This window comes from Genypterus blacodes, unplaced genomic scaffold (assembly GCF_046128005.1).
Source record: "Genypterus blacodes isolate CSIRO-AG114 ecotype Tasmania unplaced genomic scaffold, CSIRO-AGI_Gbla_v1 ptg000370l_1, whole genome shotgun sequence".
Classification (NCBI taxonomy): Eukaryota; Metazoa; Chordata; class Actinopteri; order Ophidiiformes; family Ophidiidae; genus Genypterus; species Genypterus blacodes.
Genome location: NW_027467152.1, coordinates 77,293 through 90,000, shown reverse-complemented (window position 1 = coordinate 90,000; position 12,708 = coordinate 77,293). Strand labels below are relative to the sequence as shown.

Below are 12,708 nucleotides of genomic sequence, written 5' to 3'. Positions count from 1 at the left end.
GACCGGCTCCCCGTACAGGTACCTGCAACACGGACACGGGGGATTCCCTCATTATCTCTCTTTAGCCCTTTGGGGTCTCGCTGTTCTCACGTCAAAATGTTGTCATTCAATTGTGCAGTGAGGCGATGGCTGGAGCGAGTCGCATCAATGTCATGCAGGAACAGGGAACTGCAAGGTAACGTCTCCTAGATCTCAGATTTACAGGAAATATAGAATAGAGTAGAAACTTTATTGGGTCAAATCACACAATGCAAACACGTCACCATGCAAACATGGCAATCTGAAATGTGTCTAGCGTGCCCCTCTTACACACACGCACACACACACACGGTTTGCAGAGGGGTCAGTGCAGGGCAGCCATGATACGGCGCCCCTGGAGCAGTGTTGGGGGTTTGGTGCCTTGCTCAAGGGCACCTCGGCAGTGCCCTGGAGACAAACTGTTTTCATTACTTATCCTAAACCTTTGGGGATAATTCAGAAATGATCCAATTCCATAACTCTTCCATCATTTCTGTGCGTCGAGTGTGTGGACCAAATGTCCCCACAAGGTCCTAAAGGCCTTGGGTTTAGAGGTCACAGGTGAAGTCTAGACCAGTTCAGATTCAGAGTGTTGGAATGTGAAGGGCTGATCCAAACAGGTGAGGTAATCCCAGCTGTTGTGTCTCAGGCTGCTGGACTGACCTGGCTGAAATCTCCACTTCCAGTGCCGTGTCATCCACGCTGAGGAAGGACTTCCTGGGTGTCAAGGTCACATTGAAGGCAGGGAGCACTGGGAGAACAACACAGCCATGTAAACATATAAATAAGGAGTATGGCTGGTAGAAGCCCACACGCTTCCACCCGCGGCTTGATGCACAGAACGGGAACACGTGGAACACATTGGCTCCATTGGTTATGTAATAAAAACACAAATCCCTCCTTCCTATGTATTCTATGCAGCGAGCCTCTCCCGCTATGTTTGGAGAATAGCCAAGCCTACGTTCTTCACATGGTTCTCGATCACCCTAACTGACCGACCGACCGACCGCCAGCTCTGACGCGTCAGTACATGATACAACAGGGAAGACGACCACCGCGAAAGTGAGGGCAGGAGGAAGAGTCTGCAGGGTGGGAACACCGTGGATTTGAAATGACAGCTGTTTAAAAGACATTTTAAAAACTACAGTGAGTTTTGAGAGGGTTTTATCGTTAATGGTGCTTTTCTGTGGCTGAATTTTACGGATCGCATTATTTTTTTCGCAGTCTGCAGGGATGTATTGATCAGTCGCCGTCATTTTCAAGTGTTTCTCCTTTATCTTCCTTCATATTCCTCACAGACTAATATAACACAGTCAGGATTCAGGAGCCCTCGCCACAGCCACAAATCTGCACTCTGCTCTGACGGCCCAGCCCAGGGGCACCGCGTCCACCGGGCAGGTGATGTGGCAGTGCGCCTCAAGGTTAGAGCCTTGTATGATGGAATTCTAACTTGACATTGATTATAAAAAGAAGATCCAGCTGCTCATTGTTACAAAGGAGGGATTACTAAACTCCATGCCAACACTGATTGTTCCAAAATAGAACTTCAATATTTGCAAAAATCTACAGTTGGCCTTTGACCTACCATATTTCTTCACTTCAAAGTGGGCGGTGAAAGTGTTCTGCTGCCAGTGGTCAAACTTTGCGATCACCGTCCAGGTTCCTTCACTGCAAGAGACAATTAAGTGTTCAGTCAGTGCTCAGACCGTCTCGAGGGATCATCACCTTTTGGTGGTATATAAAGGGGATGCTCTGGCCGCATCTCATGGTAGAGATTTTATGAAGCACGGGGGCCAAAGCCATCCGGACGCCCCCGGGCTGATAAGGCCATTGGTCCACCCAAAACATGCTATGAGAATTGGCAATCGGAATGTAAGAATGCTGTACAGCAACGGCAATATTGCCCAAGCAGCAAAGGAAATGAGCAAGAGGGATATTGACATCATGGGCATCAGGGAAACTCACTGGACAGGTCAGGGAAAGATGCAGCTGGAAGATGGCAAGACCGTGGTTTATTGTGGAAGGGATGACCACATTCATAGAGAGGGGGTAGGGATACTTATTTCGAAAAATGTAGCGGCGGCTCTCATGGAATGGACTCCAGTTAGTGAGAGAATGATTCAGGCCAGATTCTACTCCAGGCACATAAAATTGACCGTCATACACATTTATGCACCCACAGAAGAAGCAGATGAGCAGGTGAAAGATGGGTTCTACACAAGACTGAAGGATGTAGTGGAGAATAGGAATCAGCATGATATGTTAATCGTCACTGGAGACATGAATGCAGAGGTTGGAGATCAAAACTAAGACTTTGAAAGAGTTATGGGCGAGCATGGACTGGGAGTGCGGAACGACAATGGAGAATCATTATGTGAGATGTGTGTCATCAACTAACTGGTGATAACAGGAACATTGTTCCATCCACAAAGCAACATGGATTTCACCAGATGGCAGGACGAGGAACCAGATAGACCATGTTTTGGTTAGCGAGCGGTTTAGAAATTCGGTGGAAGACACAAGGGTCTACAGGTCAGCAGACGAGTCAAGTATGACACATCCAAATTGAAGGACGAAGATGTGAGGAATGCATTTAAGATCATTTTGAGAAATAGGTACCAAGTATTCGAAGAAGAAAAATCAGCGGACGAGGAGAATGAAGTGGAGCGAGATTTTCGGGTTATGAAGAAGGCGTACAGAGAGGTTGCAGTAGCAGTCTTGGGTAGACCCCGGAAGAAGAAGAAGCCATGGATCAGTGGAGAATCATGGAGGTTAATAGACCAGTGACAGCAGATGAATGAGAAGATCTTAAGTACAGGGTAAGAGAGGGTAAAGGGGCAGATGAGAACAAAATACAGAGAGGAAGACAGGGAGGTGAAACAAAGTCTAAGATCAGACAAGAAGAAATGGTTGGAAAACATCGCAAGTGAAGCAGAGGAGGCAGTGTGTAGCCAGCACATGAAAACCTTACATGGGTTGACAAAGAAACTGTGCAATGAAAGACCAAGGTATAGTGTTGCGGTGTTGGATAAGGATGGGAACCCCCTCAGTAAAAGAGAGGAAGTGCAGAAGCGTTGGACAGAACACTTTAAAGAAGTGTTAAACAGTGAACAACCACCTAACCTGATAGTATGAGAGGAGGAAGCAGGATTTGACTTTGGAGAACCGATAGAGGAAATAGCAGTCAGTGTGTCAACTCTTGGAGAAGGAAAGGACGCAGTCACCAAACTTAAGAACAGGAAGGCGCCAGGAATCGATAACATTATGGCTGAGTTACTGAAGACTGACGTAGAGTTCTCGGCCAAGAGGATACATGAACTGCTGGGAAAAGTGTGGAGATCGGAAACCATCCCAGAGGATTGGAAGAGAGGAGTGATCATAAAACTACCAAAGAAGGGAAACCTGAAAGAGTGCAAGAACTCAAGGGGGATATCATGGCTGTCTATTGTAGGAAAGATACTAGGAAGGACTGTGATTGACAGGATACGGAACGGAATTGACAAGAGATTGAGGAAAGAACCGGCAGGCTACAGGAGAGGAAGGGGAACGACAGAGCAAGTCTTTATGCTGAGGAATATCATAGAACAGATTAATGAATGGCAAGCAACCCTGTAAGTAAACTTCATAGACTTTGAGAAGGCCTTTGAGAGAAGAGAAGAGAAGATTGTACGAATCGTGAAGCTAGTCTTTCAAGACTTCCAGTGTACTGTTAAAGAGCAGGGTGAAACTGGCGAGTGGTTTGGCATCAAGACCGGAGTCAAACAAGGTTGCAATATGTCAGGGTAACGGGTAATGTTTTGTTCTTTGTTCTTGTTCTTGTTGATAACGCTAGTGTTATCGGTTTTGTTATAAGGATGTGAGACTTGGAAAATGACTGAAGGAGATAATAGAGCAATTGATGTATTCCAGCATAAATGTTTGAGAAGAATCCTTAAAACAAGGTGGCAAGATCATATCAGAAACGAGGAGATACGTGGGTCAGCTGAAGAGGTGTGGGTGAGGGCGGCTGACCAGAAAGAGTGGAGGCCCTATGTGCCACTAAGCACGAAGAGGACAGATGATGATGATGATGATGATGATGATGATGACAGTGCTCAGAGACATCATGGCTGAAATGGGACTTTGATAGGAGAACAACTCAGCCAACTAGAGACGGCGTGTTTAAAGAGGTGACACCTCTGGATGAATATCATCTACAGCCCAACAAACAGACAGATGAACGGAGCACCGTACCTCTCCAAGTCAGGCAGGACAAACGCGTTAGCCAAGACGCCATCACTGGCTCTGCTTCTGGTGACCTGTTTAACCACCACATCCGCTGGATTCTGACACACACACACACACATACACACACACACACACACACACACACACACACACACACACACACACACACAGGTCATCTTTTCCTTTTTATCACATTTACATTCTTAAATATATTTAGAATGTAGATTTAAAATGAATCGACAGTTTTTCGGATACCTTGTAATATATTGTGATGGAGCTTTCAAAGGCTGTGAAAGATGGAGAGGACACGAAGGCTCTGCACCTCACTGGAGAGAGAACGGTGTATCTTAGTAGAAGTCAGATCTGAGCAGCATCTTTGGTTCTAACCCTTTAGTTCTCACCGGTATCTCCGGGGTTATAGATGGGTTTGTCCGTCTGGATGAAGATGTATCCTTTGTGGAAGGAGACCAGCAGGGTCCTCTCCACAGTCAGGTGGCCCTCAAATGTCACCTTCAGGTTAACGTACTTGTTCTTTTTCTCGTCCTGGTCAAACTGGTCTGAAGGAAGCTGGGGTGAGGGGGAGAATTGTGTTCTTTAGATTTTAAACGTGGGCGAAGACTTCAGGCAGGTTTTATCTTGCACAAACACACAGCACGTTGTGTTCTTGTTACTGACCTGAATGGTCTTCAGAGTGTGGAAGGCATTTTCCTGACTGAGAGTGACAGCGTCCCGGAGGAGTATGGTTTTCCAGGGGAAGTCCTGGATGGTGATGGCCACTGTGACGGGGCTGGACACGCCGCTGGCCTGCAGGTAGATGTTCTCTGGGCTGTCTGTTCTCAGCAGATCTGGAGCCAACAGATGGAACCTGCAGGACCACAGAGTCTTAAGAGCACCTAAAGATAAGACTTTACCTTTGTGGACAGTAAAGGTTGAGTCTTGAATTACCATTACCAGCATTATTTCCAGATATACCTCTATGAATGTACTATTTAAATACTTTGTAAGGTCAAATTAAGGTTAAAACAACTCCAATCAAAATGAAATTCCAGAAATGTTTGCATGGCCTTTATGCCTGTATGAACGTGAAGATGTAAAATAAACAGAGAGCAGAAACAGGAAGTCCATGTAGAGGCAAACTCCTGTATTTTAGCTTTCACACATTTGACAAGGCTCCTCTGAATGTAGAACCTGGAAAGTGTCACATTATGTGTTATTACAGTTTATAATTCATTCTACAACATCTGTGTCAGAACACAGTGGAGATGTTTGGTGTGAGAAGTGGCGAGCAGATCTTACTTTGGTGAGGAGGTGATTGGCTCTGTTTTCCTGCAGACACACAAACAAAAAGGTTATCTTTCACACACTTTCCGACAGCACAGAAATACTGCAAATCTTCTAAAGGTATTCAGAAGTTTACAGCGTGCCTTAGATTAGGTGCCATTCACATCAAAGGCTTTTGAGGGGATGCAGAGACTCATTAAAGCGACAGTGTTATGACGACTCAAGCAAGTCGACCGGCTGTAATCTATCTGAACCCGTGATCTTTGCGGCTGAATAGTGACAGCGTCTCCTAGCGACCATCACCATGATACAGATGATACAAGAGAGAAATTCCAGGAAATGAAGAATTCTCCTTTTTTGTCCCTTCTCAGGTTCTAGTTTGTTTTTGTTGTTTGCAAAAATATGAGAGCCCAGAAACAAACAGGAAAGGAAAGAACCAGAGAGATGGCATCCCACCCCGAAACCCCACCCAACCCCACAGTCATACAACCCCGCATTCACACACCCCCGTCCTGCACTGCCTGAAATGCAAAATAAAATGATAAAATAAAATAAAAAGGAAAGGTGTTCTGGTAATCAGTCACTGGTCTGGCATAGCCTGTAGATCTGTGAAATAGGAGAGGAAAGGTTGATCTCTGATAGAATTTATCAGTGTGGTTCCTCATAGTGTATTTGATTTTCTCGAGTCTAAGAAAGAACATTGTATCCTTAAGCCATTGCGAAATAGAGGGAGGGGTGAGGGATTTCCAATGTAGGAGCAGGCGTCGCCTGGCAAAGAGGTGAACATGATGATTTCCTTTTGTGGGGTTTTAAAACGGTGTAGGTCATACGGAGAACCCAAGATGGCAATATAAGGGGAGGGTTGAATTTGTATTCCCAATATGGTGGACAGTATGTTGAAGTAACCCGCCCAGTAGTTGAGGAGCCTGGGGCAAAGAAAAAACATGTGGCTTAAGTTACAGTGAGACATCAAACATCTATTCCATTTTCATCTACGTCTGTGTACATTTCGGCCAATCTGGATTTAGAGAAGTGGACCCTGTGTAGGACCTTGAACTGGATGAGAGCGAGACGGGCACAGGATGAGGCAGAGTGCAGATTGCGTATGATATCGTCCTCAGGTTCTAGTTTGACTCAAAACAATTATCATTATTTAAAAGACTTTTGGGATCTTTCTTCATTTCTGTGACTGAAAATTCACTTCCAGATTCCAAGATTTATTCTGGATTTCCTTGTTCTTTGGTTGACTCCACATTTAGCTGCTGTGGGTGTAATTTCACACTTCCTCTGCGCCTTTCACAAACAAAAAGCCCTTCAGACCGCAGAGCAACCAAAGGCTTTTAATGTGAAATACATGGAGGAAGTGACAACTTACAATATCGCAACCAAACAAAACAAGAACTTATGATCAAACGTTCATTTACAATCAGGAATGTCTTCAGTTGCTTTTTTAATCTGGACTTTTCTGATTTCAGGCCTACAGACAGATTTTCAAACTTCACAATGAATTATGTTTTATGAATTATGTTGATTTTCACAAACAAACATCTGTCACTCTGTCAAGTAAAGACTGTTTTCCCAGTGCAGCTTTTAAATAAAAATAAAGAGTTTAGACTCAAACCCAATGTTAAAATGAGATTCAGCTGATAGATTGTGGTGACTTACTCATGGAGCTCCCAATATGCCGCAATCGGTGAAAATCTGCAGATTCAAGCACAAAACAATAAAACCACTTTGCTGTCTGCATGCAAACACACTTTGTGTTTCAGTCACAGCTTCTATAAGGACAGTTTGTTTTAGTAGAAACGTCACATTTAACTTTAAAAAGCATCAAAGAAGGATCAAAACATATGTGATGGCACTTGTTTACAAATATAAATCCAAACTTTGACAATATAAAGAAGAATTGTCACATCTGTAAACGTTGAAAATGTCAAAATATTTGAAATCCAGCGCATTAGCCTGATGGTGGCGCTAATAATTTCCCAGTTTGGGATGAATAAAGTAAATCTACCTATCTATCTATCTATCTATCTATCTATCTATCTATCTATCTATCTATCTATCTATCTATCAATCTATCTATCTATCTATCTATCTATCTATCTATCTATCTATCTATCTATCTATCTATCTATCTATCTATCTATCTATCTATCTATCTATCTATCTATCTACCTCTGCATCAGAGCTCAACTGAAACACAGGCCTGAAGTTTTCCTTTAAACAGGGTGGCATTCAATGTTTAAGTGGGAAAAAAATCCTGTTTCCAGATCCTGATCCAAAATCCCACTTAATTATCAATGAAAATTCCTTCCAATGGATCCATTTCATCACTTTGGGAGACATAGGGAGGTAATAACATAACCTTGACACCTTACCTATGATCGAAAAACCCAGCTCTCCTGCAAAAAACAGAAAAATAGTTTGATGAGTAAGCACATAATACATGCAGTCTCACGGAGAAGAAGGAGACATGAAGCAGCTTTACCTGGCCCTGTTAGGAATCTGTGCATTGGAACAGCAGAAAAGGATCAGGAAAAGAAAGAGCTGCAGCCTCCACCGTGACATGTTGTCAATGTAGGATGTGACTACAAGAGACGCTTCATAGCTGCTTCATATGAGAGCCCAGACCCCCCCCCCCGCCCCCCCAGTGAGCAGTGACCTCATCGTGTTGGGTCAGCTTTGTTTGTCCGTTATCTCAAACAGACGACTTATTTTGGTCTTAATCCGGGAATTTTGTTGTGGATTTCCCAACATAAACAAACGTGGGAAGTTCCACCTTTTTTGGCATAAACCTATGGGCGAACACAGCGTGATCGTTCATCATTGTGTGATTGGATGCGGTTTCCTGTAAGAAGTACTAACTGGCTAATTCAGGTATGGAAATATAAATCTTTCATGGTTGATTGATTTGAACACATATGCATGGTATGTTCCATCCATGTACACGTCTGGATGGCAGTCCAGACAAACAACCGGACCATCAGGCACATGTGAGCGCCGCAGAGAGGCTCATGTAACTCCAGCACTGTTTAACACATTTGGATCAAAGTCGGCCCGTCGTTAGGGTTTGGGTCAGGATCTCTGCTGTCCTTTCTGCTTTCAAATCGGTCAAAGGTCACACGGGGGTCACAGGCAGGTCACAGGGGGAATGCACTGCAGAATGAAATACAGGTGTTGGACATTTGTGTGTGAGTATTGTTGGTGATATTTATATTTACTAGTGCTGTCAAAGTTAACGCGTTAATTTTGGCGATTAATTTTAAACTTTTAATGCGTTAAAAAATTTTTACGCAATTAACGCGGTTTTGTTTACTTCCGGTGGTGGCTGACTCCTAACCTTTGGTCACTTGCGGGCAACCATCTTTTCTTATTAAAAGAGAGTCATTGGCAGAAAGATGGCGAACGACGGACTTTTAGGGGGAAAGTTTCTGTATAAAAAGTTGTCCGACGGCTCTTTGGATAAAACAAAAGCAATTTGCACAGTGTGCAAAGCCGAATTCAACTACCACAGAAGTACCACCTCTTTGGCGTATCACCTGAGAGCAAAACACCCCGCTGCAAGTTCCTCCACAGGACCTCGCCAGGCTACTCTACAGGAGTGTGGCACTCGTGGGCGAATGACGAAACCCGTGAGTGAAAGGTTAACCAATTCTTTGGTTACTTGGATTGTTAAAAACTGCCGCCCAGTTAGCACAGTAGAGGATGATGGACTGAGAGAAGTACTTCGTGTTGCATCGGGAGATACCTCTTATAATTTACCCTCGAGAGGAACCATCGTGTCAAGAATACACACGTTGTATGAGGACTAGAGATGAGAGCTTTCTTTTTTGAATTTACACTGTTCATTAAAATGTTTTTTGAATTTAAATGGACTTTCTTTGTGTTTATTCTACATTCATTTGATGATTTTACATTAAAAGATATTCATTATAAGCTACAGTCTTAAGTAGAAAAATGCAATTAATTTCTTGATAGATTAATCGCGATTAATTACAGAAATTTGTGCGATTAATTAGTTAATTTTTTTTAATCGATTGACAGCCCTAATATTTACACACTGTGACCCAGTGGCTCCTGAGCTGCCTACATGCTGCTCACCTAATCAGAGGGCGCTCAAGTCTTGGACACCCTCAAGATGCTGTCTACTACGACCCAGATAAGGCAGGGTCATGTGCATCCTCAACTAAGGACCCACAATCCCATGCGACAGAGCGTGGTGCCATTTTTATCCAAAATGGCAGCAGGAGTCAAGACTGAAGCAAAGTTAGTTTCAAGAGAAAATTGCCATTGATTGACACGGGAATATTTAAATGATCTAGATGATTAAACTGGTCAGGTTGTAGAGACACAAACCAGATTATCACTCTTAGGGAGCCTCATCAGGACACACGCACGCACACACACGCACACACACAGGGAGAGACTCTTTACTCTGCCATGTGTATTTGGAAAGGAATTCAATGTTTTCACTCATAATAAGGACTTTGTCACTCACCTGAATTGTTTGTGCCGGGAACGGCGCTCGATACGCTGAACCAACACGCACACGCACGCACACGCATGCACACCAGTTCATAGTACAGTAGTATATAGTGTCTATGTACACACACACACACACACAAACGCTGTGGAAAGATTGAGGACTTTATTTCCTTTATCTAATAGATAAACAATTTAATGAATGCTTTAACACTTCACCATACCTTTCATAAATGTTATTACTTTACAGTCAGTGATAGAGGCGACACAGATGTAGCATCTATGCTGAGTATGAGTGTGGGTCATCTCTGACTCTGGCAACCCCAGCTGGTTGGTTGAGACGTTCAGGTTTCTGTTTGTATCTATTCTGATCTTCTGGCTCCTCCGTGTCTCCTGTGGTGTGCAGGACGTCCCTCAGCCTCACAGGGTCACTGTCCAGGCTCCGAGTTCGAGTCGCTGTAATCTGCCACCAGGGACGCGACGCCTCCCGACCGTCTCTCCCTCTCTTTCCCACAATCCTCTGCTGCCGCCGGCTCTGTGCCCGCCTCCTCTCTGGTTCCAACACGACTCTCCCTGGATCCAAAGTCACTGCTTTGCGTTTCTTCCCGATCTGACTGTATGACCAGATGTGGCTCTTCCTCTCTCTGTGTGACCTCTGAACCCCCTCTGTCATCCCACGTGCTCAATTCAGGGTCCGATTTCCTGCGAAGGGCGGCGGCCGACGACTCGGCTTTGGCCCCCGACCCCTCTGTGCGTCGGCGGATCAGGGGGCAGTGGGAGGAGCCCAGGGCTTTGGCCACCGCTGCGTCTTTCCCCTGTAGTCTCAGTTTGTGGAGCAGGCTGCCTGCAGCACCCCCTGGTGGCATAGAGGTGGAGGTGAACCATGAGCGGGAGGAGATTGCCTTTCGCTTGCTGTGCTGGTTGTCGTCATAAGCTGAGAGGGGAGGAAGAGGAGAAGGACAAGGAGGACATGTTTAAACAAACATGATTATATATATATTATATATACATTTACCTTGTTTGAGAGGATTGGCACCGGCACATTCAAATTTCTGAACTACATTAGGTCACTTTCACAGCAATCACACAGACCTCGACTGAAGGTCTCAGACCCCCTGGAGGAGGCCGTGTCAGGCTGGAGCCACGCCAACGCCAGTCCAGTTCAATGGCAGTGGGGAAACCTGGGTTGTGTGCGACCGTAACTATGGTAATGTGAAGGTTTCCCCCTCAATCTGAGCAGAGGAGCTCTCAGGCTCTGGAGCTCTCAGGCTCTAGGGCCCTCAGGCTCTGGGGCCCTCAAGCTCTGGAGCTCTCAGGCTCTGGGGCCCTCAGGCTCTGGGGCCCTCAGGCTCTGGAGCTCTCAGGCTCTAGGGCCCTCAGGCTCTGGGGCCCTCAAGCTCTGGAGCTCTCAGGCTCTGGAGCTCTCAGGCTCTGGGGCCCTCAGGCTACAACTACAATCCAGAAGGTTCGCTGCCTAAGTTTAATCCCTTTTTGCAGCAAGACTTCCAACAGAAGAAATGCACATTTATCTGCATGCGTGCGTGCGTGCGTGCGTGCGTGCGTGCGTGCGTGCGTGCGTGCGTGCGTGCGTGCGTGCGTGCGTGCGTGCGTGCGTGCGTGGCTTACAGTCAGGCGCCTGGTACGTGAGCAGCGCCGCCAGTTCCTTGTCCTGCTTCCTCTCTGGTAGCAGAGGGATGGACAGGTTGGTCCTCATTCTCACCGCGTCGTCCTTTTCCTCCTGCTCGGCCTGAACTTTCTTCTCCGTCTGGACCAAATGGTAAAAGCAGAGTTAGAGGCTCTAAATGGACTTCTGCAAGTTTCAAAATGGCAGCCAGAGAGTGGAGCAGATGTTTCCAGATGAGGAGGCTCCAGAGGGCCATCACAGCAGTTGTGTGAAGGTAATTTGGTTGAATTTTTTTACCCTGAACTTCCTACGGAGGAAGCTGTTGAGCTGGAAATCGTCCTTCCATCCGGCCTGGTGGTCCTGGATCTCCGACAGCGAGGGCAGAGCCTTCGCCAGCTTGGCCTTGTCCTTCCTGCCGTGGTCCAGCTTGAACATAGCGTCCGTCTCCAGCTTCTCCTTCTCCATGCGCTCTGTCCAGACACACGGAGGACAGGTCAAAGATGTAGCAGACAGAGATGTTGTGAGTTTGAGGTAAAGAGGAGAATTCAATGACTTCTTGATGAAGTTTCCTGTTGTTTTACATATTTGAAGTCATTTCCCAATCACAAATGTCATCATTTTGCTCTGGACAGGTCCTGAATGCAGGTGTGCAGTTACCCGTGGTGAGGATCTGCTCGTTTTCAGCCATGTCCCACCGCTCCTCCTTCCTGCGGGCGCCGCTCACTATCACGTAGTCGCAGGTCGCCGGGTCCGTCTGCATCTCGATGTAGTTGACGCACAGGTGGCACTTCATCCTGAACCTGGGGGAGGGAAGGGAGAGCGGGCAAATGTGCGGCTATCCAGTTTATTTGAGGCTGGTTGAGGCCTGGACAGACTTCCATCTCACGTTCTGTGATACAAAGCAGTTTGTCTGAAAGCCAAACAGAAACAGGTTAGGGAAACACAAACAGCTCCGTGAGCGTCAGCGTGTGAGCCAGCGAGCACCTCCTCCTCCTCCTCCTCCTCCTCCTCCTCCTCCACACTCACCCATGCCAATGTGGTTCTTGCAGCCATCGCACCAGATGTTGTAGGGC

The 12,708-nt window shown here is 45.9% G+C and overlaps 2 protein-coding genes and 1 long non-coding RNA gene across 3 annotated transcripts in view; all 3 read right to left on the bottom strand.

The window, feature by feature from the left end:
* The window catches only part of LOC142989065 (venom factor-like), a gene marked incomplete at its 5' end in the record, with an annotated part of 30,951 nt that extends 23,716 nt beyond the window's left edge, over positions 1-7,235 (bottom strand). The window contains 9 exons of the mRNA XM_076138444.1: positions 1-22; positions 682-769; positions 1,604-1,686; positions 4,252-4,343; positions 4,501-4,571; positions 4,647-4,812; positions 4,921-5,110; positions 5,542-5,571; positions 7,192-7,235. The exon at positions 1-22 is cut by the window's left edge and continues 81 nt beyond it. Coding sequence (XP_075994559.1) covers positions 1-22; positions 682-769; positions 1,604-1,686; positions 4,252-4,343; positions 4,501-4,571; positions 4,647-4,812; positions 4,921-5,110; positions 5,542-5,571; positions 7,192-7,235 — 786 coding nt within the window. The remainder of the gene's footprint in view (positions 23-681; positions 770-1,603; positions 1,687-4,251; positions 4,344-4,500; positions 4,572-4,646; positions 4,813-4,920; positions 5,111-5,541; positions 5,572-7,191) is intronic.
* A 1,692-nt stretch (positions 7,236-8,927) lies between these two features.
* On the bottom strand, positions 8,928-9,394 carry LOC142989088 (uncharacterized). The gene is made up of 2 exons (XR_012960651.1): positions 9,042-9,394; positions 8,928-8,983 (listed from the first exon to the last, which is right to left on the bottom strand). It is a non-coding gene; the product is annotated as an uncharacterized LOC142989088 (long non-coding RNA).
* A 761-nt stretch (positions 9,395-10,155) lies between these two features.
* Positions 10,156-12,554, bottom strand: LOC142989087 (putative splicing factor YJU2B). Its single transcript, XM_076138474.1, has 4 exons — positions 12,293-12,554; positions 11,933-12,105; positions 11,638-11,776; positions 10,156-10,945 (listed from the first exon to the last, which is right to left on the bottom strand). Exons 1-4 carry the CDS (start codon positions 12,426-12,428, stop codon positions 10,440-10,442), a joined length of 954 nt encoding a protein of 317 aa, XP_075994589.1. The 5' UTR covers positions 12,429-12,554; the 3' UTR covers positions 10,156-10,439.
* Positions 12,555-12,708: the final 154 nt, after the last annotated feature.

Excerpts from the sequence above, each read along its gene's own strand:
- LOC142989087 (XM_076138474.1), bottom strand. The coding sequence starts at position 12,428 with ATGAAGTGCCACCTGTGCGTCAACTACATCGAGATGCAGACGGACCCG. Across the intron at positions 12,106-12,292 it reads CGAGCAGATCCTCACCACGG|AGCGCATGGAGAAGGAGAAG; the intron begins GTAACTGCACAC and ends GTGTCTGGACAG. Across the intron at positions 11,777-11,932 it reads TCCTCCGTAGGAAGTTCAGG|ACGGAGAAGAAAGTTCAGGC; the intron begins GTAAAAAAATTC and ends CATTTGGTCCAG.